The 25,000-nt window shown below is 44.3% G+C and overlaps 1 protein-coding gene across 21 annotated transcripts in view; it reads right to left on the bottom strand.

The window, feature by feature from the left end:
* stxbp5l (syntaxin binding protein 5L) overlaps window positions 1-25,000 on the bottom strand; it is a 101,200-nt gene that overhangs the window by 26,173 nt on the left and 50,027 nt on the right. For all 21 annotated transcript variants that reach the window (XR_014125352.1, XM_035522709.2, XM_035522711.2 and 18 more), the window contains exons 6-18: window positions 16,807-16,870; window positions 14,498-14,581; window positions 9,138-9,261; window positions 8,313-8,388; window positions 7,033-7,187; window positions 5,184-5,256; window positions 4,204-4,351; window positions 3,963-4,030; window positions 3,606-3,646; window positions 2,955-3,172; window positions 2,474-2,646; window positions 2,115-2,240; window positions 1,036-1,187 (exon numbers count right to left, since the gene is read on the bottom strand). Coding sequence is in view for 20 of the 21 variants with exons in the window: in XM_035522709.2 (XP_035378602.1) it covers window positions 1,036-1,187; window positions 2,115-2,240; window positions 2,474-2,646; window positions 2,955-3,172; window positions 3,606-3,646; window positions 3,963-4,030; window positions 4,204-4,351; window positions 5,184-5,256; window positions 7,033-7,187; window positions 8,313-8,388; window positions 9,138-9,261; window positions 14,498-14,581; window positions 16,807-16,870 (1,502 nt within the window). In the remaining variant the exon portion in view is untranslated. The remainder of the gene's footprint in view (window positions 1-1,035; window positions 1,188-2,114; window positions 2,241-2,473; window positions 2,647-2,954; window positions 3,173-3,605; window positions 3,647-3,962; window positions 4,031-4,203; window positions 4,352-5,183; window positions 5,257-7,032; window positions 7,188-8,312; window positions 8,389-9,137; window positions 9,262-14,497; window positions 14,582-16,806; window positions 16,871-25,000) is intronic.

Below are 25,000 nucleotides of genomic sequence, written 5' to 3'. Positions count from 1 at the left end.
CAACTCCAGACACCGGAAACACCTCCGCCGCAAGACTTTTATCCCACACATTCAAATGAAAACAATTATTAAGGATACAAAAGACAAAAGAAAAAGACAACAACAACAAGAAAACAAGTGAAAGAAATAATACGACTCTGTTAATATTAAAAATCGGAAAATCACATGCTTGCCTGTCTGGAAGAAAACACGCACTTGTGTGTCCACATCGGCACATCGGCACATCGGCCTCTCTCGACTCTGCTAGCGGCTAATCTGGTCTTACTGCTGACTGACAGTCTGGACTCACAGTGACATATGAAGGGACAGACAGCTGTAAGGACAGCGTGTTGCACATGATGAAGAGCAGAAGTATCCTTCCTGTTCTCTGATCTGCTACAAGCATAAATGTGACCCCTTTTTACGCTTCACTGTGTTGTTGTTTTTCTTTCTATCTTTCCTTCTGTCATTCTTTCTTTCTTTCTGGAGCCACTCTCCCTCCCTTTCAAGAGCTTACATAAGCAGACGATCAAAAGCACCACTTGTCTGCCCTGAGCGGCCCCGACACCCCCCGCACGCCTGTGCGCAAATGAGGGGCCGGGGCAGATGGGGTCAGGGCAGGGAGAGGAGAAGCAGAGAGGTGGGGTATCTCTACGGGTTAGTAGAACTGCGCGTTTATGACAGTACAGGCTGTCGGGCCCGTGGCGCTCAAACAAAGGCAGCGGAGCAGAGATGCCGGAGACGGACAACATGCACAGAATGCACAACCCATAAAGGCAGCGGGTCACATGCAGTCAGGGCGTACAGAAGAGTGTTTGTGAGAGTGCAGGTGGATTGTGTGGGTGTGTGACAGAGAGAGAGAGAGAGAGAGAGAGAGAGAGAGAGAGAGAGAGAGAGAGAAGCAGGAGATTGACAGGAAGCATAGAGACAAGAGCTGAAGAGATAATGTGTGCAAGTTGCTACATATGTTTGATCCTAATGTCATATGTAGGGCGTGTGAGCGTGTGTGTGTGTGTGTGTGTGTGTGTGTGTGTGTGTGTGTGTGTGTGTGTGTACCTGATGTGGACTGGCGGTTCTTGCGGGGCGAGCGGGTGAGGCGTTGGAAGGGGTCAGCTGAACCGTACAGTTCCAGAGTGGTCATGCAGAGGATTATGGTCTTCTGCAGGTAGTCCACCACAACCAGGCCATTACAGTTACCCAGAGCCAGCCTGCACACGCACACACACACACACACACACACACACACACACACACACACACACACACACACACACACACACACACACACACACACACACACACACACACACACACACACACAACAGCCAGGCCATCGGTACACAACAGAGCAATCCAGTTAGATGTGTCCAAACATCCACTAACATGAGACAGTCTGTGACATTTACTCTGCCCCATCTCTAGTCACACCAGTAAAACGATTGTTTCCCAGTCGAAGCACTTGTGTGCATAATTAGGGTTGGACCAGTAGCATCGTGGGTACTTGAGCCAGCATCCTGCCTTTGTGCCGATCCTGTCTGAACTATGACATCACGGGTCCAGGCGCGTGTGTGGCCGCGACCAGCTCGTGCCGTTATGACGGCTTCGACAGCAGGAATGTCGGCTGTGCGGAATTATTTTTCAATTTTCCATTTCACTGGGCTTAGAAATGAGGAGCAGCAAGTGAATGAAAGCAGAACAGCTGCAGTACGTTACTACCAACCTTCTCCCACCAACAGCACTAGCAGCACTGTACCATGTGATTATTATAAGAGCAGAAAATCAAACAGCCCTGGTGGAACACCAGCTCATGGTTTCAAAGCAGCTGTCAGGGGCTGAGCTGTGCGGCTTTAAATTCAAATTCAAACTCCAGACTTTTTTGGGGGGCTACGCCCCGACATCCCTACAGCAACCTCAGCTTCCTCTTGCTTCGACTTTAATTTACAAATGTCTTATGCTGTTATGCCTGGATCAAAGAGAATGGGGTCCATTTTAAAGATTATACAAACCGCAGCAATTATTTTTCTTTTGATGTGAACTGTTAATGATTGGACAAATGGGACCAGCATTCATGAGGACTTCAGAGACAGACAAAAACAGAGACTCACGGGGGAAGTCACATAACAGGGAAGACTCACAGGCCATAGGCGGAGTTTAAATCCAGGCTGGTGATTTGTTGAGGTGGCTCTCCGTCAACCCATAGCAACTGCACCACAAGCTCTGCCTGGTAACCAGGGGGCATCCGTATCACACGATCTTTTACCCTGAGGGAAAAAGATCACTTTTAATGGCAAAACAGAAAAGTTGCTGTCTAATTCACCAGCCATGCTATTCAACCAAAAGAACAGGATCTGTCTTTTAAAATTCTTGAATAGGAAAAGCAATGTTAGTCCAATTCCCACAGACTCAGACGCACAGATGTAGCTTGCTCAGTAACCTTGGGAACAGGAATGCAGCAAAACCGTGTGCTCGATGGGAGGGTCAGTCTCTCACTCACTTGAGGCAGGGAATGCTGTCCCGCGCGCCGTCCCGCGCGCCGTCTGGCGTATTCCCGCGGGGGCTGGGGGGCTGGGGTGAGTGGCCCCCCGCGTCCATTAGACACACCGCGTTCTCTGTGTCTGACGGCGAGATCACGTCCTCCACCTCACACTGCAGACGCACCTCCAGGGACTGGGAGAAGAAAGCACACGTCAGGCAGAGGAAACACACACATGTAAATAAAAAAGGCGTCGTAGAAGCAACATACAAACCAGGCAACTTATGTCATGACCACACTGAGTAGCAATATTGTTAAAAAGGTAATTACACACACACACACACACACACACACACACACACATACACCAGGAAAATATGTTTCCTGAAAACTAGGACATACTGAATTTGCTCATTTGTGCAAATTGAGGGATGGATTTGAATTCACACATGCACTCACAGAGACGCAGGAAGAATTTCCCCACACGCGCAGCCGGACTCACCGTGATGGCGGTGTTGGAATCGTGCCTGCTGAAGCAGTAAAGGATGATGTGGGCGCTGATGCCCACCACACAGAAGATGCGGCTCTGCGGGCACCAGCTGACCATCTGCACGGCGTACGGGTCCTCCTCCACCAGCTCGGCACCACGGGCCGTCTCGCTGCCCTTCGGCTTCTCGAACACCTTCGACGTCTTCAGCTTGTACAGCATCTGCAGTGTGACTGGCAACGAGGAAGGCAGTCAGCTGCGAACGCTTCACGAGCCCGCCGTGGCGCGGGCTCTTTATTTCCGTCACAGACATAACTCGCCGTACTTCAAACAGAAAACGTCAGCTTCTTTTAATCTTGGGATTTGCGCAGTCGGACACCTCAGGTTTCTAAGGCTAATAATATAGGCTTAAAATAACAATAATGGTTTAAAATGCTCGTAGTGGCAAACATTCTGTGACTTAAAACTGATCTGCTGCTCATAAAGATTTGTTGGAGATCAATGACATGCAAAGCCAGGAAATGCTAGAAAAATATGAGCCTCTGTAATTGCCGTGTGAGTTTTTGTGAAGAAGCACAATCTTCAAAGACTCAGCGTGAACTCCAAGTGTGAGCCTGGCTAGCAGACAAAGGTGGCGATGGATATTTAAAGGGTAAAGGCACTTACTGGCCGTGGCGTCCCAAAACTTTATCGACCCGTCTGCATGTCTGCTCGAAGGCAAAGGAGAAGAACAAAAAGTGAGCGTGAACGTGTGCAGATCAGCCTTTGGTAGGAAGGCGAAAGGGAATGAGAGCGAGAAACCACACAGCATGCGTTGTCCACGTTACTATTGAATTAAAGTTGCAAAATCGGATCCATTTAGCAATAAAGCAGTTTTTTTTTTCTTTGGGGGGGGGTGTCACTTTTGAGACTCTACTGACTTCATGTGAAAATAAACAAAATCTATAGATAGTTTGAAAAAAGCTTCTCTCCATCAGTGAGCTACACACACACACACACACACACACGCACACACACACTTACCCTGTGATGATGATCTCTGGATACGACTGAGAACCGACTGTCCATGTGCCACCACTCACTGGCCACTCCTGACAAACAAACAAACCAGGATTGGCTTAACCATCAACATCTTTCCCCTAATGGCCCCCCCCCACCCCCCCACCCCCACACTGCTTCAACCCAAGAGAAATCGTCACACACGGTTACACAAGTACAGCGCAACTTCACACAACCAGCTTGGCAGAGGGACAGAAACACCCACTTTGTGGCTGTAGCCCGTCTTTTTGTGTTTGGCTCCTATGGAGTAGAGGACAGGGATGATGTCCGGGGGACAGTCCGCGAAGTAAGCCGTGCATGTGACCGGAGACTCGTGGATGTCCATGGGGTAAGGGTTCTCAAAGATGGGGAAACTGGAAACGAGAACAGGCGAAAGAACACACGCCGCAGTTTCAAAGATACAACCCACAGCTGTAAGTCAGAAATATCATAACAGCTCTGGGAGTAGTACCAGCACCGAGCAAATATGTTGGGCATATATTATCCTCCTAAAATTCAGACAGCTCTGATTTCTATCAACTATTTTACCTCCCTGTAGAATTTATTGCTGTCATTTAGAATACGAGGCAACTGAAAGATGTGTCATCTAGGAGAATGGATGAGAATATATCACTCATCTTATATAAATCAAAAGATTTCACATAATTTCTGCTTCTGGCTCCAAAAGAGCAATTGGGAAAGTTAGTTTGATGTGAAAGGTCTTGCCTAGTAAAACTGCTATACACTTTTTAACTGTCGTTTGGGGAGGAGGAATAAAAAAAAAAACCAAACCATTGCCTCAGAGACCACTGAGTTCAAAGAAATAGAATTAAAGCAACTTTGAAATCTGAGGACATTTTCAGATGTGGGCTCTTTTCCTGTGCTGTCTGCTAAGTGGCTTTGCAGGAAAGTAAACATTGATCTCCGACACTGACCGTCTCCAGGGCTACGAGCACCATATAAAACAACATGTGTGTGGAGGAGACCTTGTCTCTGTCTCTTAATTATAACACATCTGACTAACTGGGACATGGAATGACACGTCCATCGGTGATCCAGCGCCGACATTCAAATTCATATCAAGTTCTGTCTCAACTATTATAAATTATACACACACACACACACACACACGCACACAAACACTTGCTGCGGGTGAGAGATATCCTTGCCTTTGTTCTGTGTTTGTCTATATTTAAACGTACTTACCTGCTTTGTGTAAGATCCACCACGATAAGGTCCTTCTCCAGTAGTACCACAGCAGCGTAGGGTTCCTGCACCTCTGTAAGACACACAATGTGTGGCGCCGCTGAGCAACTTCGGTTGAAATCGGCAGGGTTTCTCAGGCATACTGGTTAGTCAGCTTTCCTCTGCTCACGTCTCAGGCAGGTTTCTCAGGCAGCCTTCTTTGGAAGTCGCTTAGCCTGGTTTCTTAGGCTAATTGCTTCGGCAGGTTTCCATATTGGTGTTTTAGTCTGGTTTCTTAGACAGGTGATTTAGGGGCGTTTTAAGCACCACTTCATGTAGAGTACAAGTTAGAAAGGAAAACCCACTCAAGCACTCACATTAGAGGACGCGTGGCCATTATCAGATACCTGAAATATAATTATGCACCAGGCTTGGTCTCTTTCACGTTCTCTGTCTTTATTCTTTTCTTTTCTGGTTGCATTGTAAAAAAAAAACAAAAAAACCCCACAATTGTTCAGTCCACCTGTAAGGCTGTTTTATTGTTATTTGTTACTGTTTTATTCATATGTGTGAGTGTGCATGTATGTAATGGAGAAAAGCAGGAGAGAACTGGCCTCTCAAGTAATGACAGTCAGCTCAGAAACCCTGCAGCACTAATGATACAGACATAAATTTCCTGTTAATATAAGGCCATGATCTGAATTTAATATGAGAGGTTGTGTGTGTGGGTGTGTGTGTGTGTGAGAGAGAGAGAGAGAGAGAGAGAGAGAGGGAGAGAGAGAGAGAGAGAGAGAGAGAGAGAGGGAGAGAGAGAGAGAGAGAGAGAGAGAGAGAGAGAGAGAGAGAGAGAGAGAGAGAGGGAGAGCATGTTTGCAAGTCGTTTAAGGTCTTCCCGAGTTCTTAATTTCAACACAGCTTCAATCTGTTATTACCGAGCACATGCAAATCCTTTTCAAAAAGTACTGAATTAATATTGTGTGTACACTTTCATATTCCTGGACGAGTTTCTCTGGCCCCCTGCGCCCTCCGTCCTGCCTTCTTCATGAGTGCACATGCACATATGTATATACACCATGCTTCACATTTGGGTAGAGGAGGTCACCTTTAACCACCCTGTCTAACACACAATAGGCATCTACTCTCTCTGAGGCGCTTACCTTTAAAGTGCCCCTGGTTTAGGATGAATCCTATTATTAATTCCATTGTGTCATTTCTAGGTGTCCAGCGAAAAAAAAAAAAAAAACACCTCCTACATTATGATAAACACCAGCCATGGTAATTTACCAACTACAATGACCATTTAAGTCCAGCAGGACAAACACTGCAAGACTTAATACATCACGGTATGTACGGCAACACTGGGGATTTAAATATGTTTGGTTTTTTTCCTTTAGGAAAAAATAGCTCCAATGCTCAGTGAAGTCTTTGTATGCATAACTGTTATGATACATTAAATAAACTTAATGAAATGTAATGTAAAGAGGTAGATTGGAAAGGTAAAGAGAGAGAAGATCTGGGGAGAACGCGAATAGGCTTCACAAGCTGCAACAGCAAAGAAAGTGAAAGTGCTTTATTGTTTTTGTTTTTTTTAGTAATAACTAGTATTACAGCCAATGTCACTCCATTACTGTTTATACCACAAACCTTTAATACAACTCATTCATCTTTAGAATCCAGAACAAAGTATTTGAAACAGGAAAGGCCTAAAAATGGAAGAAAAAATCAACTTTGCTGAAACCAATCCAATTAAATTAGGTGGTTCTACTCAGGACTTATCAGATGTAATTACTCCAGAGACACAAAGGAGACAGCTGTGATCTACACGGTGTGTGTGTGTGTGTGTGTGTGTGTGTGTGTGTGTGCACATTACCATTGAGATAAGGGGTCTCACAGAGGACGAGGAACTCCACTATAGGATGGTCCATTTCCAGCACTGTGATGGCTTTGCCATGCATGATGGTCAGGGTGGGACGCCGCCCTGCCTTATCGTAGGACAGACCCCCGGAGAAGATGACAAAGGACTCACTGTTCAAGGAGAGACAGACAGAGAGAGAGATAGAGTGAATACAAGAGAGAGGGATAACAGAGAGTAAAGAAGAGAAGGAGAGAGATAGAAAGAGAGAGAGACAGAGAGAGGTTGAAAGGGGAAAACAAAAATCCCTCTTTATAATTTGGTTATGTTTACTGCACAGCTAATGCAGACACCAGAGGAAGCGTTCAGTGAGCTCCGCAGTGCCGTGTGTGTTTAGAGCTGTCCGAGGTGCTGAAACGCCTCCTGTAAATGTCATAGTGTTTACATGCGTGACTAATGGCCACATACGCCAGCTTGGATTTGCTGCTTCCAACGCACAAGCCACCAACAATCGATATTCCCTCCCCCTGCTGACCACCTTGAAACCTGACCCCTTTCTCCAGTTACACTCTATATGCCACATCAGACCACAAGCTGAAAATCTGTATGAAGAATCAATCACACAACCTGCCTGTAGGACCTTGAATATGTCTCATTAAACCACAGTCAACAAAGTCATTCCCTTTATAATTTCTATCCATGTGCTTAATAGGACCATAAATTCAACTCATAAAGTTGCTTCATGCCAGGCCTGACACTGCACAGAGCACATGTGGGGGTTCTGGTGTAGTGGGGGGCCGGGTTCTGGTCAGGCGGTCCTACAGTTCACGTTTGCTTTGATGTTAGACTGTCTCTTTTATAGGTGGGGTTTTCAGAAAAGCCAAGCCACAGCTTCTTAATCAATATCAATAAAATCTGACACAGAAGTGGTGCAGTCAGCTGTGAAACAGGACAAGAGATTTCAAAGTTCGATCACATTCTGTCCAAAAAAACCCCCTCTAGAACAACTAATGAAACTAATTAAACTTTCCAACTAATGACATGTAAAGAATATTGAGAATATGCTGAAGACAAACAAGCTTTTCAAACCAGTGTAGATGGTTTTAATTGTTTTGAGACAAGTTAGAACATGTGTGGGCGGTCATGAATTAATCAACCCCATTGTGGCAAAACAACAAATCTCATGATTCTTCATTTGCTACATAATGGGGGTGTCCCCATGTGTGAAGTTCATAAAGTACTGACATATGACTGTTCATATGACATATGACTTGTGTGTGTGTGTATGTGTGTGTTACCTGTTTCTGCAGGTCTTGTATTCCACTTTAAGAATGGGTTTGCATGACTCTTTCCTTCCATCTCTCTGAGATTTACCTGTGGCATTGAGTGGGTCAGGGGGTGGAGAGGAAAGGGTTAAAGAAACGAAAACCCCCCCAGATCATTCCTGTCAAACTAACACACACACACACACACACACACACACACACACACACACGCACGCATGCACGCACGCACGCACACGCACGCACGCACGCACGCACACACGCACGCACGCACGCACACACACACAAACAGACAAACATACATACACACACGCACACACACACACACACACACACACACACACACACACACACACACACATTTTCTGCCCTCCAACACAAGTACTGATCAGAGTCTTTTATAAACATATGTAGTGACGGCTCATCTGTGCAGCCACTCATGGCTCGTGTGAGCCAGGTCAGAGCTCTCTGTTTGTGTCTTCATTCTCTAAATGAATCAGACAGCATTGAGGTGAACTTACTAGCCTGCTGACTAATTCAGTTGTCTAACTAATCAAATTCATTATTATGTTAAGAAGAGAAAGAAAACTTAACAAGGGCTTTCATGAGTGCTTGAATTATGACTCTAACAAAGGTAACAAATTAAGCAGCCAGTCTAATTCAAATGATGAGATCACAGGATTGGAAACTACAGAGAAATAATGTAATAAGAACAGTAGGACTCTTATATCACCAAAACATGTCAGTAGATGTCAATCTGGCTGTAACAGCTTCACTATAAACCCTATTAAATATTTATATTATACATTTTGTGAACCATTTGTGAAAATGGTGTCTCACCATGAGGGAAGGTGACCTGGAAGGGTTTGGCAGTGTTTCTCAGGTTCCACATGCTGAGACTTCCATCAGAATGACTGCACATGAACTGGCGTCCTTCATGGTGCCAACTCACAGAGTGAATTGCCTGGAGGGGGCAGAGAAAGAAAGAAAGTAATACAGAGAGAGAGAGAGAGAGAGAGAGAGAGAGAGAGAGAGAGAGAGAGAAAGAGAGAGAGAGAGAGAGATGGTGGATAAAGGGAAGTGTGCACATGAAAACTGAAAAGTGCACAGGTAAGAGGACAGGTACGTAAACAAATAAGACAAGTGAGTAAACATTCACAGAACAAGGCCTGGAACTTAAAGATTTCACATCTCTCCATCTCTTGCTTTCTGTCTGTCTCTAGCTTTTTTTAAAAATTGTTTAATTCTACTGCCATCATATCTATTTAAAAAGGTTTTGGGCTAATTCACCCTCTGTCTAAAAATATCAAAGTGAAAAACTGAAATAACAACACACAGATTTTCGAAATATTTGTCCATTACTTGGTTTCAGAGAGTGGGTTCACTGGTGCACTGGTGGAAGCACCTGTGAGGAATTGGTGCATTGTGTTGTGAAGTTTGACAAGTATTTCAAGCACTGGAAGTGAGAGATTCACTGGCAAAGCACTGGAAATTAAAAGGGAAATAAAGGGCAACTAGACAGGTACACTGCAAAAGGATCTGTGTGTGAATTCTTCTCTACACATGAGGAAAAAACACATTCTCTTAAATCAATGCTGCCAAACCTGGGTCTTGTTTTTTCTTGTGTTGTTTAAATACAGTAAATTGTACACATTGGATAAAAGTTACAATTTAAAAAATCCTTTCAGATTAAAAAATCCTTTTTTTTGGTGCCAAACTCCAGATTACTTTGTGTAGCAACTACCTGGCCAGTTTTTTTTTCCTGTGAGGCATATGGGTGAATTTCCAGCTGGGATGAATGCTCTGAGTCTTACGGTCCTCTGAGGAAAGAGAACCTGAGAACTCCAAGTGCTTTGCTGGCTGGATGTGGAAGCAGCTGGCAGATCCCACATGACCCGTGTGTCCCATTGCCATCGCTGGCTGTCAGGCAGAGCTCAGAGGTTCTCCAGTGGCTTTAAAACCATCACCGTGCACTCAAAGCCCCTTCAGGACTAACAGGAGAGTACAGTCAGGATCCACGAAAGGCTTGAAGTGTGTACATTCACAAGGTACCTGCACAAGCGTCAGTGGCACTGTTGTGGCCTAGAGCTGTGGAGGATCGGGTCGTCTTGTTCTCTTATTCTGTTCTCATGTTTCAAACCTATCCTTATGGACCTTGTATATCTCTTTGGGCTCTCAGATTGGCACTGGTCTACTGAATGATAGAAAAGATGAAGATTGGACAGACAAAACTTGTTAGCTGCAAGTTACTGGCTGAATGGTCATACTCTCTTTGAGATTGCTTAAAAAAAGATAATGTATCTGGGGATGGAAGAGACTTGGTCACGGATAGCACTTTCACGGGTTCTGTAAAATCCTGCTTGCTCCACAATACATGATAAGCTGGATGCATGCAAACTACCTCACAACCAATACAGGAACTGTGGGGTTAAAAGTGGGTTTCCCTTCAAAAAACAAAGTCAACCCCAGTTTATATACCCTTCTACACTCTTCTACACACTTCTACACCCTTCCAAATGCTTCTACATGCTTCTACACCCTTCTACACACTTCTACACCTTTTTTCCTGTCTCTCTTCAAATTTCAGGTGTCCATTCTACCACTGCTCCAGGAGCGGCCTCTTTTTGCTAGCGATGCTCTGCTCATAGAACAGCAAGCTCCTGCTAAGTGCTCTAACATCTGCCCGAACTGCCATGAAAACTGTCATGTCATCTGCATAATGTGATAAGGGAAAAATGTCTGTTGCAGAAATGTCTGCGCAGTCTCTTCTTAAGCAACATAATCTAGTCTCAGCTACGTTAGACACTGGAACCTTGGAGGTAAGTAACAAGTTCGACAACTTGTTCAACTTTCTTGACAAAATGACCAAATCACCAACCTTCCATATCGGTTTCAGTATTTCTGCAAACATTTTACATCCAGAATTAGTCACTTTTCTCTCCTTAAGAAAAGCTTCTACCACTTGAGCGTGTACCAATTCTCCAGCCAGACAGATGATTATAGTCATTTTTGCCCATTACGGTGTTGAGTGTAGTATCCAACACCACCTCCCTGACACCTGTAGTCAGCCACCAGCTGTGGCAGAATGCAATTTGAGATCAACTGTGCTTTTTAAATGTTTTTTTTTTTTTTTTGCAGTGGTCTGGTCTTCAGACATCACATGGTGTGCAGATGAAGAAGATGAAGAAGAAAGCAAGGCTCATGACAGTGTATCCCTTCTCTTGCTCTCTCTGGAGTTACTCGATCGGAATAGTTCCTCCTCATTGGTGTCATTGTCCATACGGTGCTGTATGCCATGCTGACTATGTTTATATTGTCATTCGTTTCCATGACACCCAACGCCATGTGCTTTTGGTTTCTGTTTTGTTATAATGTCTCCACCCACCCTTCACGTGCCTTGTCTGTCCCGCTCATAAGTGTAATCAGGTGTTGTTTCCTTGTTACTCTTTGTATAAATACCTTGTGTTGTCTCTTCACTGAAGTGTTCGTATGTTGTAGTGGCTTTTGATAGCCACGCCTTTGTCTTGCATCCGTGTTTATCACAAAGTTTTGGTTTTGTCCTTTTTTTTGAAACCCATTTCGCACTGGCACCCTGCTTCAGTGTGCCGCCTCAGACTGTGATGTCACGTTGATACGCTAGAGGAAAGCACTGAGTTGTTCTGAATACTCGCCCTTCCTTAAAAGAGGACTGGCATTCCACAATGACGGTACCTTGACGACAAGTTGACACCACAGCATTAAAAGCTAGGTCAAAGGGATGAAAGAACTGTTTTAATGACAGTCTGCCTCTCAAGGCAGACGTTCCTCTACAAAGAACGCCTGTGAACAGCTGAAAATTCCCATTCTCTATTCACACATCTTTAATTCTGTTTCTGCAGTTTTTAATTTATCGGTTTCTTGTCCTTCTGTGTCTCCCTGTGTTTACTGTCCCTTTGTAGCTGTGTGCTATTTCCTTTGTGTGATGTTACACGAGGAGACTAATGTTGTCTTTCTTCCACTGACATATACTCTCAAAGGAAGCCCTATTTAAGAACAGGCTAATTGTGCTGTATCTTGCAACATTAAAACAGGTCTCTTGAAAAATGGATTGGCCATTTACATTAGTGCTGACAATGCGACAATCTGAGAAACCAGTGTGGCGGCTTAACTACATCGATCATTCTGTATGGATCCTACACGCAGACGGAGAGGAGACAGCCTGATGATTCTGGACCATTTCCAAACACCACCATGTTCGTACCATGTCTGCTGCTGTACCAACACAGGTCTTCCTTTTCTCTTCTTTTGATTGAGCTTCCATGACAGTTTGTTCTGTTTCTCCACCGTTCTCACCTTCAGCTCAATTCATTGAGGCTTCATTGGTTTAGTTAAATCAATGAGCGTTAAAATAAATAACACATTAAAATACAAGGAGATAATAAAAGAGAAAACATTCGACTGCACTGATTGATTGCCTGATGCAATATGACCTATTGGCATCTGGAAAAAAAGGCTATCCTGCCCTGCTGGCTGTGCTTTATGTGCCAATGAAGAACTTGAGGAGTTTCTTTTCATTTGGATATTCTAGAAACGTGTGAGGGAGGGCATTGCTAATTTCCTGGTAGAAAGTATAAATGTATCATGACTGCTTAGGGAGCTCACAGCAGGAACATGAGCTGTGGTCTGAAGACAGCCTCCTATACCTGGCTTGATCAGTGTCAGCGGACACGCTGCTCACTCTTAGCGTGCCCAAGGCCAGTGGTTTCTTAAATGTTTGTTAACATTAGTCAAACAAGTCGCATGTGTGCAGAACCAGTTCACAATTTTTGTTTGTTGTGGTTATGGATAATTTTGGATTGTTTGGGCTATAGTTGAGTCTCCTTAATGTTCTTGGCCCAGTACAATGAGTGTATGGATAAAGTGGCTTAGGCAACTCTTCTGTGGCTTCACCTTTATGGCAGGATCCATAACTGAGTTAGAAGTTAGAGTGGTATGCTCATTTGCAGGTGCAGCTGGAGGATGTATTTCTGAGCAGTGGTAATGAGAGGCGTTCGGAACCCTAGGAAGTGCATGTATTATTCCCTTCCAGCCTCGGGACAGTCAAGTTGGATTCTGCGTTCCTGCCGAATGTCCCAAATAGAAATGGATCATATCACACTGCGAATAAGTGCGACTCAGTCTCTGAATTAAATATACGAGCACGTGTTTCATTTTTAAAGGCATATAGTCACTTTCTGTCTATTTCTTTCCTGGGTCCATGGTAGTGAAGCCAAAGATTCCTAACCTGTGTTGACTGGGCCTCTGTTGATGATGGGAGGATGTACAGGATGCACATGCTTTTCTCCTCCCGTCTAGAAAAGACAAATGCTATAAGTGTTTCCATGGGGATATTTTACTACTGTGCTTGGTCTCTTTCTTATCTCAAGTCTTTTTAGTGAACACCTAATAATTAGCAGACCCCTTAACTTGATTTTGAATGACGAATGCTCACGGACAGCCCACCCCACCACTGCAAGAGCAAGGCCTGACAGGCGATCACAGAGCGCTGTCACCACATGCAGTTCTTGGGAAGGTGCTGTGGAGTTGGAGGGAGGCAGCCATCTTTTTAAGCACTTTCCTCATTTGCACGCCTGTGGCAAAGTGCGCTGACAGTTCAGTCGTGTGCAGGCTGAGTGAACAGATCCAGCTGTGTGCAGTAGGCATCCGTCTTTCAGAAACCAGAGAAGCCAGGACCCGCAGAGACAGCCAAGCTGTGATTATGCTAACTGTATGTGCGGGTGGGAACACACACACACACACACACAGACTCACACACATACACACATTCTCATGCAGTACGAGGAGAATCAGATTTACCTGCCTTCATTGAACTATGCTGTAGAATGTATGTGTGTCTATAACACAGTCTAACAGAGTCAGCAAAAAGACAACATAGAGATATATAACACAGTCAGCACGAAGATACATAACGCAGTCAACAAAGAGCTATACAATGCAGAGATATATAACAGTTCAGAGACATATAAAGCAGACAGCACAGAGATACAACACAATGGAGATGTAATATAATGACTCCTGTCTCCTGTTTCTGGTTTGATTTGGTTCATGTGCACATGGCACTCTGGATTCATGCAAAAAGAAAAGTAAGTGTTTAGTGGCACACACACACACACACACACACACACACACACACACACACACACACACACACACACACTCACCTCATCATAATAAATTCTGAAGTCAGCTCTTTTGGATCTGAGGTCCCACATCACAATAGTGCCGCTCTCAAAACCGATCAGCAGCTGGGAGCCAGAGAGACAGAATCCACAGAAAAGGCGGAAACATTAAAAGACGTTATGAGGAGGAGTTGGATTTAGAAACAGTTTGCTCGGATGATCACAACTGCAAGTGGAACACTTCACTCAGTTTGATCAAAGGTACAGGCACAGAAGCACAGCAAAAGGAGATCGCAGTCGGCGCGTCCCGTCAGGCCGCGTATCTAATAGCCCACATTCATTATTCAGCAGAAAGAAGAACATAAATCACGTTTAAAATGAAGCATCCACATCAGTTTTTCTTCTTTCTTTATCTGTAGGGAGACTTAGACTCTCTTTCTCTCTCTCCATCTCTCTCTCTATCCCTCCCTCTCTGTATCTCTCTTTCTTCCTTCTTATCCAAGCTCTTTCGAGGGTTTGGGATAATTCTGGCATCTGGATATCCATAGAGGTTGCAGGAAGAGATATTCACCTCTGTGTGTGTGTGTGTGTGTGTGTGTGTGTAAATGACAATGAAAATGAATTAATTCAAAATTCCTCAGAAGATGGACTCAGTTTCTTTTTTTGACACCTATTTGTTCCTTGTTACTTTATCTCCTGTTTGTCTGTTTATGATACAAAAACAATTCATCTTTTTATTCACTTAATTTTTATTCTCTTAAATTGTTCTTTTGACAAATCTGTCTGGCAGATTAACTGATGAGTTAGTTGGTCTCAGAGTCAAACAGTTATGTAGTTCAGTGCAGTGGGTTATGATGTTCAGGGCATTCTCCTCAGGGCAGGTCTAGCTAGCATTACTCAAATTGCCTCTTCACTCCTTTTTGTTATAATTTTATTTCTCTACAACCATGAGAGTTTTTCAGCATCCAATTTCAGTGTATGTGTTTGTATGTATGTATGTGCATTTTGTTGTTTGTGTGTGTGTGTGTGTGTGTGTGTGTGTGTGTGTGTGTGTGTGTGTGTGTGTGTGTGTGTATGAGCCCCGATGAATCTCAGTGATCTAAGCATTGAGCAGTTATATGCCAATGCATGTACGCTAACTGTTTAGGAGACATCTGCAGTTAGATAAATAATATAGGTTTATTTGTTTTATTAACTAGAAAAAGTAAGGTCTGAGGATGAGCATATGTTATCAATTTCATAGGTATTGCTTTCCAGTAAAAATGTCTAATATTACGGAATGGCTCTCAAATATAATTGACAGAAAATAGTATTGATTAAGACAGAGAGAGAGACAGAGAGAGAGAGAGAGAGAGAGAGAGAGAGAGAGAGAGAGAGAAAGAGCAAGAGAACAAATCTGAAGGACTAAAAGGGCAGGCAGAGGGTAGCTAATGTGAGCAAGTTATACAGCAGCTCGGAGGGCAAATGTCACCACCTTTTCAGAAACATCACTCGTCCCTCTGCCCACTGGGCTAGCAGCGCTGTGCATGGGCAGTCAGCGGAGGGAGAGACTGCTAGCTATATGCTACAGTTCCATGCTAATTATGCCCAAGAATATGTTCAGTTGTGTGGACTCACAAGTGCTGTGTACGTGCTGCCAAACACACGCCCGAGAAAGCTGGTCCTGACGGAGGAAAAAGGGACCCGGCGACAGGAAGTAGAAACCAGCACTGGGCTAAATTAGCATCTCACTAATAACCACTCCAGAGGTCAACTGCCAGAGAACAAACGTAAACACTCCTGTAGAGTGTTTTTCGTGATTTGTATTTTTTTTATGGTACCGCATGGCACAGGGTAAAATACCAGATGCCAGAAACTACACATGACCACTCTCAGATGGCAGTAGAGAATCGTATGTGTGCACAGTCGGTGCAGGTGAAAGCATGTGTCGGACCAGGTCAGCTAACGGGGAAAACAGAGCAGTGTGCTCCCAGATCACAACTTCAGGAAGGGGTTGGGGCAGAGATGGCCATAGTCATCTGAAACGTATCCATTCTCACAACTGAAGAATTCAGCAACAAGCCAGTCTGTCTGATTATAAATTCTGATAATGAATTATATGATTCATGAATCATATGAATGACAATGTGTACATCCCTAAGCTGCATTTTAGATATATAAAGATAAATAGGTTCTGAATATACTTATATTCCATGTCACATACTGGGTTTAAGAATAGAATATATGCATACAACCCCAGAGCATGAATGTTTTGTTCAGCTTGTACAGCCACGTGATCCACAAATCTACATGCTACTAGCACTGAGCGTAAAATAACATGACAGAGTAAACAGAAGATGGCACTGTCGTACCTTTCCCTCATCTTTTGGACTGTCACTCAGATGGACTATCGGTCCAGGATGCGTCTTTGTTGATCTGTGGAAGACATGTTTCAAAGGAAGAAATAAACATTACTAAGGATTACTAAGAAATTATGACCTGGCAACGCTCTCTGGTATGTTTTTTGAGAAATCCTTATATACATTTCAATTGATGTAAATATATTATTCACACACCAAGCTGCTTAGAATTGTTGTGATAAGATTTACAGTTCTTTTAAATGGTAATACCTGCACGCTGCTAACACACATCTATCTATGGTACTGTTATTGCCTAATGAGCATATCAGGTTTATTGGCTCAGTCAGTATGATATTCTATTGCCACTATTCATTTCTGCTGAAAAAAAAATGTTTTCCAGCTGTTTGTGGTGCCAGAAGAGTGAAGCAGTCTGAACAGCTGTGCCGGCACCAGACTGCGACCCATCGGAAGGGCACCAATGCTTTCTGGAGATGGTTCCGTTTTTGTGTTCAGAGTTTTCATTAAGTTCACTTGTGCTGCATTTGAGCAAAAGCACAACTGCTGTTTCCTGCTCTCTCCTGCGCGCGTGCAGAGATCGAGCCGTCATACGTAGCACGAAAGGGTGAGGGATCGGCTGTTTTAATGTGGATGTGGTCAAGAGGCCGAGTCTCGACAGAGAAGGTTCATCGCGAGGTGGCCATTCTTAGTTCCTCACATGAGGCTTGCTATAAAGAGAGCCAACAGTCGCAACTAACATCCCTGTACGAAGTTATGGCGAAAAAAGCCTGAATAGTACGCGTTCAGTACGTTTTGCATGATCAACTGTGATATTCCTGCAGCCGGTGCTTCATTGCAACTTCCAGCTTGTTGGTAAAGGCGAGACCTTAAAATAGAACGGATTTGTGAACTCCATCTTCCCCTTCATCTTCTTCTCTGCTTGCTCCGTTTCAGGGTCACTGTGGCAGTGGAGGTAGCAGAGAAAACCAGGTGACTGTGTGTCCTCAGCTCCTCCTGGGGGTGTCTCCAGGCATTCCCAGACCAGCCAGGAGACGATGGGTTCTAATTCTGAGGCTGCACTGGGCCGTTAAAGCCACCTAATGCGGCATTTTACTCATTTCCTTTCGGAACACGTGCGTTTATCTCCATTTGTTAATTTGGTGGACAGAAATAAACGCACCTGCGACAAGGTGGGTGGGGTGGCACAGTGGGAGGTGTGACGTTTAAAATCCACAGGTGTGATGGTATTTCTCAACCCATTATGACTTAAAACAGCACTCGTGCTACTGCCTCCTTAGACCTGCTCTTAGCACAAATGCAAGTCCACAGTATTTCCTTCACTTTGAACAGGCACCTAAAGACACAGTATGTCACATTTCTCACAAATACCTTCTAATTACTAACTCAATACAACAGAAACAATTCTATAGCAACTATTAAATTAAAAAAATGTGAATCATATCATTATGGATGGAAAATTATATAATTTAATTGATTGAACAATAACAATGCTTTGAATATTTTTGTATTGCGACACTGTACTTCCCTGTCTTCCCTGTTTCCTCATCCGTGAAATCCTGCACGTCATTCCCATACATTCACTGCCATGACGAAATTGCCACTGAGCTGTGTCGCGAGCTCACGCTTGGCTTTTAATGAGAGCGAATGAGAGGAATTCATCTGACTGGATGTTAGTGGTGCGCCTAACCACACCTACTGATCATGTGTTTGGTCCTCTTATTGTAACTGCGCCAGTCTGTGCCAGATTATTACACCTGCGCATATCTTGCCTTACAGCTCAGCTCACCACTACGGTCTGGTACACAGACTGCGTTACTGCAACTGCTCAACCCTGTGGTCGATCTCGAGTAGCATCACTAGTAGACTAGACCCAAGATTCTTAAACTCCTCCACTTGAGGGAGGTTTTCTCTTTTTACCCAGAGGGAGCATGCCACCCTTTTCCAGGAGATAACCATGACTTCACATTTGGAGGTGCTGATCTGTATAATGACTGTTTCTAACTCAGGTGCAAGCTGCTTAAATGAGTGCTGAAGACCTCCATATGAGGGAGCTGCAAGGATGGCATTGTCCGCAAACAGCGATGATGCAATCTCCCTTTCAGCCCACGGGAAGCTCACCTGTCTTTGGCGATCATGTCCATGAATATCACAAACAGGCGTGGAGACGAGGTGCCGCCTCTGTCCATTTTTCCCAGCAGATGCTCACTACATGTCTGGGCCTACCAGATCTGTCCATGCGGTTTTCCCCAACATCTTATCCAACTCACCACCGAGTGTCCAAAACGTACGGTCAAAGGTCAGACACATCCAATCAGTGACCTTTTGCCCCAGGTGCTCTGGTACCAAAGACGCTCATGAGCGCATTTGTGTTTGAATATGGTGTACCATGGCTGGCACAAAAGTTCACTAACATCCACCACATGGCCAACAAACCTCATCTTATTTTCATATATCTTTAGACAACAGGTAGTACTGATATGCTATACCATGTTAGATTGACATAATTTTAGGAGCCATTGGGTTTCATCACTGTCTCCTTTCCTGGCACCAGCTGGAGTTTGTCTGCCCTTCAGTAGCTGGTTTGTCTGTGACTGCCTGTTCTCTCTGTTATTTGCTTGTGGCAGGTGGCATGAAGGCAGAAGTCAAGGGCTGCAACATGTATGTTATACAAGGATAAGCACTGAGCTCTGCTGTTCCTGGGATCAAACACCGAGAACCTTCCGTATAGCTCTCGTCTAGAGGCAGCGGGACAATCTCCATTAACACTGACACGATCAACACATATCAAACCAGTAGCCTGAATAACACTAAGTTCTCCTGTCTTGAAATAATAGCTCAAGGAGTCTGAGGGAGAAAGTGCTTTCTGTGCACGAACATTTAAAACACTTGGGAGAAAAGGTTGGTAGCTTAGTTGGTGCACATCCGTGGTTGGAAGGATACATGGTATAGGATCTAAAGAATGGAAGAAGGTGCCAAAACAACAGATAGACAATCCCATCACCCTCTGTGTGGTGATACAGTACTGCCATTGAACACTGTGTCATGGCAACACTGAAAAAAAGAAGAGTGTTGAAGAACACGATAACTGTACGGCATAGTGAGAGTGCGTGCGTGTGTGTGTGTGCGTGTGTGTGTGTGCGTGTGTGTGTGAGACCTCACTCTCTGTAAATCATAAATACAGTTTGTCTTCTATCAGTTCTGTTATTATAACATTATAGTCCATAGAATGGCCTATAATTCAGTCATGTGAGTGGTGTGGAAACCTGGAGAGGAAAAAACATTCAAACGTGGTGAACAGTGGACACCTGTTCATTTTCCATCTGTTCCTAGCAACGAATGTTTAGAACCCCTGTCAACAGGTTACAAACAAACACACGAGAACAAACAGCAATTTAGTGAGCTTGTGATCAGTGCACAGCACTGTACGCGGCGGTGTTTCAGTCATTAAAAACATGCTCCCCTCATACTGCCACCAGAATGAAAGCTTACAAAATTGAGCAGCTATATATATATTTAATGTGGGATATTGAAGCAAAACCCAGGCTTGTCTCCTTGTTGGCTAATGCATGCAATTGAATAACAATTATTGGGCATTTTGGCTAAACAAAAGGCTGCTGGTTTCTGCTGACTCATGAGTCTGATGCAGGGTGCTGATTTCTGCTGACTCATCAGTCTGATGCAGGGTACTGTTTCTGCTGACTCTTCAGTCTGATGCAGGGTACTGTTTCTGCTGACTCTTCAGTCTGATGCAGGGTACTGGTTTCTGCTGACTCATCAGTCTGATGCAGGGTGCTGTTTCTGCTGACTCATCAGTCTGATTCAGGGTGCTGGTTTCTGCTGACTCATGAGTCTGATGCAGGGTACTGGTCTCTGCTGACTCATGAGTCTGATGCAGGGTGCTGGTTTCTGCTGACTCATGAGTCTGATGCAGCATGCTGGTTTCTGCTGACTCATGAGACTGCTGTTCCCGTCCAGGATGAAATAACAGCAAAAATAATGGAAAAGGGCCGTCATGCAGGATATGACCTAAATTCCTATGGATGAACTCGCACACACGCACGCACACACACACACACACACATACATGCATACACACAAACTCACACACACCATGTGAATATCAATTCACCACATTATTGGCTATTCAACAGGAAGGAAAGAAACAAGGATATGGGTGAAATGTTCAGGGTCTGAGGGCAGTAGAATATTACAGCCAGAACCGATGTACAGTAGTTATGATTTAGTACCTCCTCCTTCCTGTGACCTTAACAGACCTTTTTAAAAGTTGATCAGTTTCCTCACCCACTCCATTTGACTCGGACTAAATCTCAATGTCAACAGCTGATATATCAAGGCAATGCCCATAAGGGTATAATACAGAGCAGTCACCTCCTGGATGTTTGTTCACTCTATGGCCCTAATGGCTGAAGCCAGCCTGAATTTAAGGCACCATTGTTAGGTTGTCATATGCCACTTGGGTTTCAGATCTTACACAACAAGCGATCAAGGCAGGTGTAAAAGGAACTTTCTGTTCCTCAGTGATCCTAGTAGCAGTCAACTCAATGAAAGAGACAAACATTGCATCTTAAAGAGACATTAACATACGTGCTATTAGCAGGTGTCACAGACGACGAGAGAGTATGAACAGGTGGGTGAGCAAGTTCAAGCAACCGAGAGGAGAGCTTGCACACTTCAATTGTACTAGTCTCTCTCTCTCTCTCTCTCTCTCTCTCTCTCTCTCTCTCTCTCTCTCTCTCTCTGTCTCTCTCTCTCTCTCTCTCTCTCTCTCTCTCTCTCTCTCTCTCTCTGTCTCCCTAGCTCCTGTTTTCTCCTCAGTGTGCAGATCTAATTGCACTCTGCCGGAGTGTCTGGCTTAGCCTCGTTCATCGTTGTCACACAGAAAGAGCAAACCTCTCACATGAGCCTCTCCTTGATTGCCACACGGAGCCTATTATAGCTCTCTAACACAGCAGGAGGCCAGCGTGAGCACAGGGTAATTCTCTGTTCTCTCTCATTTTCAGTTTCTCCGTACAGATACGCTCGGCTGTTCTGGACAGACTCTTCTTTCTTTAGGTCATCTGTTCATTTGACTATTCTTCCTCTTTTGGTCAGTGAACCCCCCCCCCCCCAAATCTCTGTGCACTTTTCTGCATTCAGTGCATTCCTGAAAATTGCTGAAATCTAGTGTGTTATTTGCACAAGAATGACAGAAAACTTTACGCTGACACCTACAACAGCTTGCACCGCTGTAGAATAAGAGGACCAATAAGAGGATGCATAATGCAAGAGGTCAAAGGCCCGGCACTTATTATCATTATCATTTATTATCATTCAGTTCTATATGTCATTCTGCAAATGCTGTCAAAGTAAACGTAAACCTGGGTGAATATCAGTGTGGCTTTCCTACAGTAGGTGTCTAGGTACTGAAGCTGTTTTGTCAGCAAACATGAATGAACTTCAAACATTCCTGACCTTTGTTGAGGTTTTTAGCTTCGCGGGTGTCCGACTTTACCAAAGCTAGCTGTTGCAAGTTACCCAGCAATAAGTTACTGCATCAAACTCAATTCAATAAATTGTCCCAATACCAACAGGCTAGCTTAACAGATGTGAGTAGTAACAGCAGCCATGATTGTTAGGTGTTTTCTTACATGTGAATGAGACTTGTAGTGCAGTGAAGATCAACGGTTGCACTTTCTCTCTCATGGACTCCTCCAGTTTTACTCAGTCCATGCACATTCTTGTGTTTTCGAGTTCTGAAGGTAGGGGGTGTCATGTTTTGGTTTTTTTTTGGTTGCATATTTTCACAAATTAGCTTACACTTGCTGATTTATACAAAATGACCTAAGCCCCTTTAACCTATAATGTGTTGCATAAAGAATCTGTTGCACCCGCTGCATACATCATGCAGAACATCAGTGTGTACATGCATGCTGTGTGGGTGAGCTTCTATGTGATATGGGGGAGATGGGGTTAGAGGCACTGGTTTCTCTTTTATACTGTGGTCAACCCATTGTGTCGGCCAGAACCCCACTCAAGGTCAGGACCAGTTTGAGAGCTTAATAATGGAGGTAGGGAATTCCAGCAATAACGGTATTAACAGGCATTGTGGCTGGTTATGCCTGTGCAGTTTGTCAATAATGCACAGCCTTGGAATGAACACGACACAAAACACTTAACTGGGGATTCACACAAACCAGAACGTCAACTCCTAAATATAATCCCCAACATCAATCAGCAACCTGAATTTATGTATCTACGGGGCATTTTGTACAGTGTGTGAGTGTGTGCGTGTGTGCATTCGTGTGTGTTTGTGTGCGCGTGTGTGTGTGTGTGTGCGCGTGTGTGTGTGTGTGTGTGTGTGTGCTCCTGCTTTAGACGCTGAAGACATCTGAGAGTTGTAGCTGATAAACTCTGTGTTAACTAGAAGATAATGGCAGTAATTATGGACAGATGTAACGCATTCATCACTCTCATTACACACTCCAACAGAACTCAGAATAAGTCAATACAGAACACAATAGCATGAAAGATGATGAGGAGCATTATGGAGGGGCTGCATGGTGTGTGTGTGTGTGTGTGTGTGTGTGTGTGTGTGTGTGTGTGTGTGTGCGAGTGTGCGCGCATTTGTGTGTGTGTGTGTGTGTGCATGTGTGTGTGTGCGTGTGTGTGTGTATGTGTGTGCGCATGTGTGTGTGTGTGTGTGTGTGTGTGTGTGCGCGTGTGTATGCGCATTTGTGTGTGTGTGTGTGCATGTGTGTGTGTGCGTGTGTGTGTGTGTGTGTGTGCGCATGTGTGTGTGTGTGTGTGCGTGTGTGTGTGTGTGTGTGTATGTGTGTGTGTGTGTGTGTGTGTGTGTGTGTGTGTGTGTGTGTGTGTGTATGTGTGTGTGTGTGTGTGTGTGTATGTGTGTGTGTCCACTCTCTCTTTCCCTTCTTCTTTTTGTTACATATCATTCCTGACTTTCTGCATGATTGAATCAGCCATATACACAACTGGAGGATAAACACACCATCAGTTCCGACCCCATTGCTTATAAACTGGGAATTTGGTTGCTTTTTCTTTGGCCATCACATTCCGACAGCCCCAGCAGGCCCTCTCTACTGTCTTTAATACCTAGCAAACGTGAGACGAGTACCAATGGTGACATGCCAACGTGCTTTTTTCATTGTTTGGGGCACCCTGCACTCTGTTCGGGTTCAACTTCAAAGGCAGATGGATATCAGCAGCTGAACTGCACCTGGCAAAGCTCGTTAGGGTTGCTGTGACAATGTTGAACGCAATCTCATTCATGATAACAGGACCTGAATTTTCAGGTGGAAAAAACTAGCAAAAAAAGTGAAATGGTCTGGTGTGGTCTGGTGAGCTTCACTGAAACGAGATTGCATTTGTCAAAAGACTTTTGAGGTGCTCGAGTTGTCAAGTGGCCTCATACGCCAGTAACAAGCCAAGGCATTTATAGAGGAACCCCATGTGCATAGCAGGTTTATGCCTCCATCAGCCCTGTGCTAATTAGAGAACTTTTTGCCTATGATCTGAGCTGCAGTTCTAAAAATCTTGACTGATTGATCATCTGGTACATGTTTCCCCTGCAGATTTTTTACTTGCAAAGCGAAAGTTGAAAATACTTATTTCGAACATGGCGTTATTAACTACGGTGCGAACGTGGTTTGTGACCCGAAGCGTCAGGGCGAATTTCCACGGAGGTTTCACAAGTGCCGAGGGTGAGAAGCTCGGAGACATAGGCATACGTGCGCCGCTCCGGGGCGGAACGCGGGAGGCTCCGCAGCCAGGCTAAGAACATGGAGAACATGGATAAGATTTTTTGATAGCTCCAGCACGGGCGGGCAGTTTGTGGAAAGATGTTTCTGCTGGTCAGGGAGCATTGCTGAAGACAACACACATAAGGCATGCGCAGAGATTCCTTCCAACTTCCCAGGGCTTTAATGCCTTAGTATCTCCTTCTCAGCTGGAGACATCTGAAGAATGGAATGTTTTTCTTTACACATATCTCTTACTAGATTTGTCTGACTGTGTTTATCATAGTATTAATTTAACCTTGGCTACAGAAAAAATAATATTTAAAAAGTTTGCTTTGTTTTTATGTGGTTATGGCCTTGATTTTGACTGGAGGATCCTTGGTTTCCACACAATGCACAGTGAGTAGTGCATTGTTACTGCCCTCGTCAAC

This window comes from Electrophorus electricus, chromosome 9, assembly GCF_041902795.1.
Source record: "Electrophorus electricus isolate QZ-2024a chromosome 9, ASM4190279v1, whole genome shotgun sequence".
NCBI classification, from domain to species: Eukaryota; Metazoa; Chordata; class Actinopteri; order Gymnotiformes; family Gymnotidae; genus Electrophorus; species Electrophorus electricus.
This window is presented reverse-complemented; position numbering and strand designations above follow the sequence as displayed.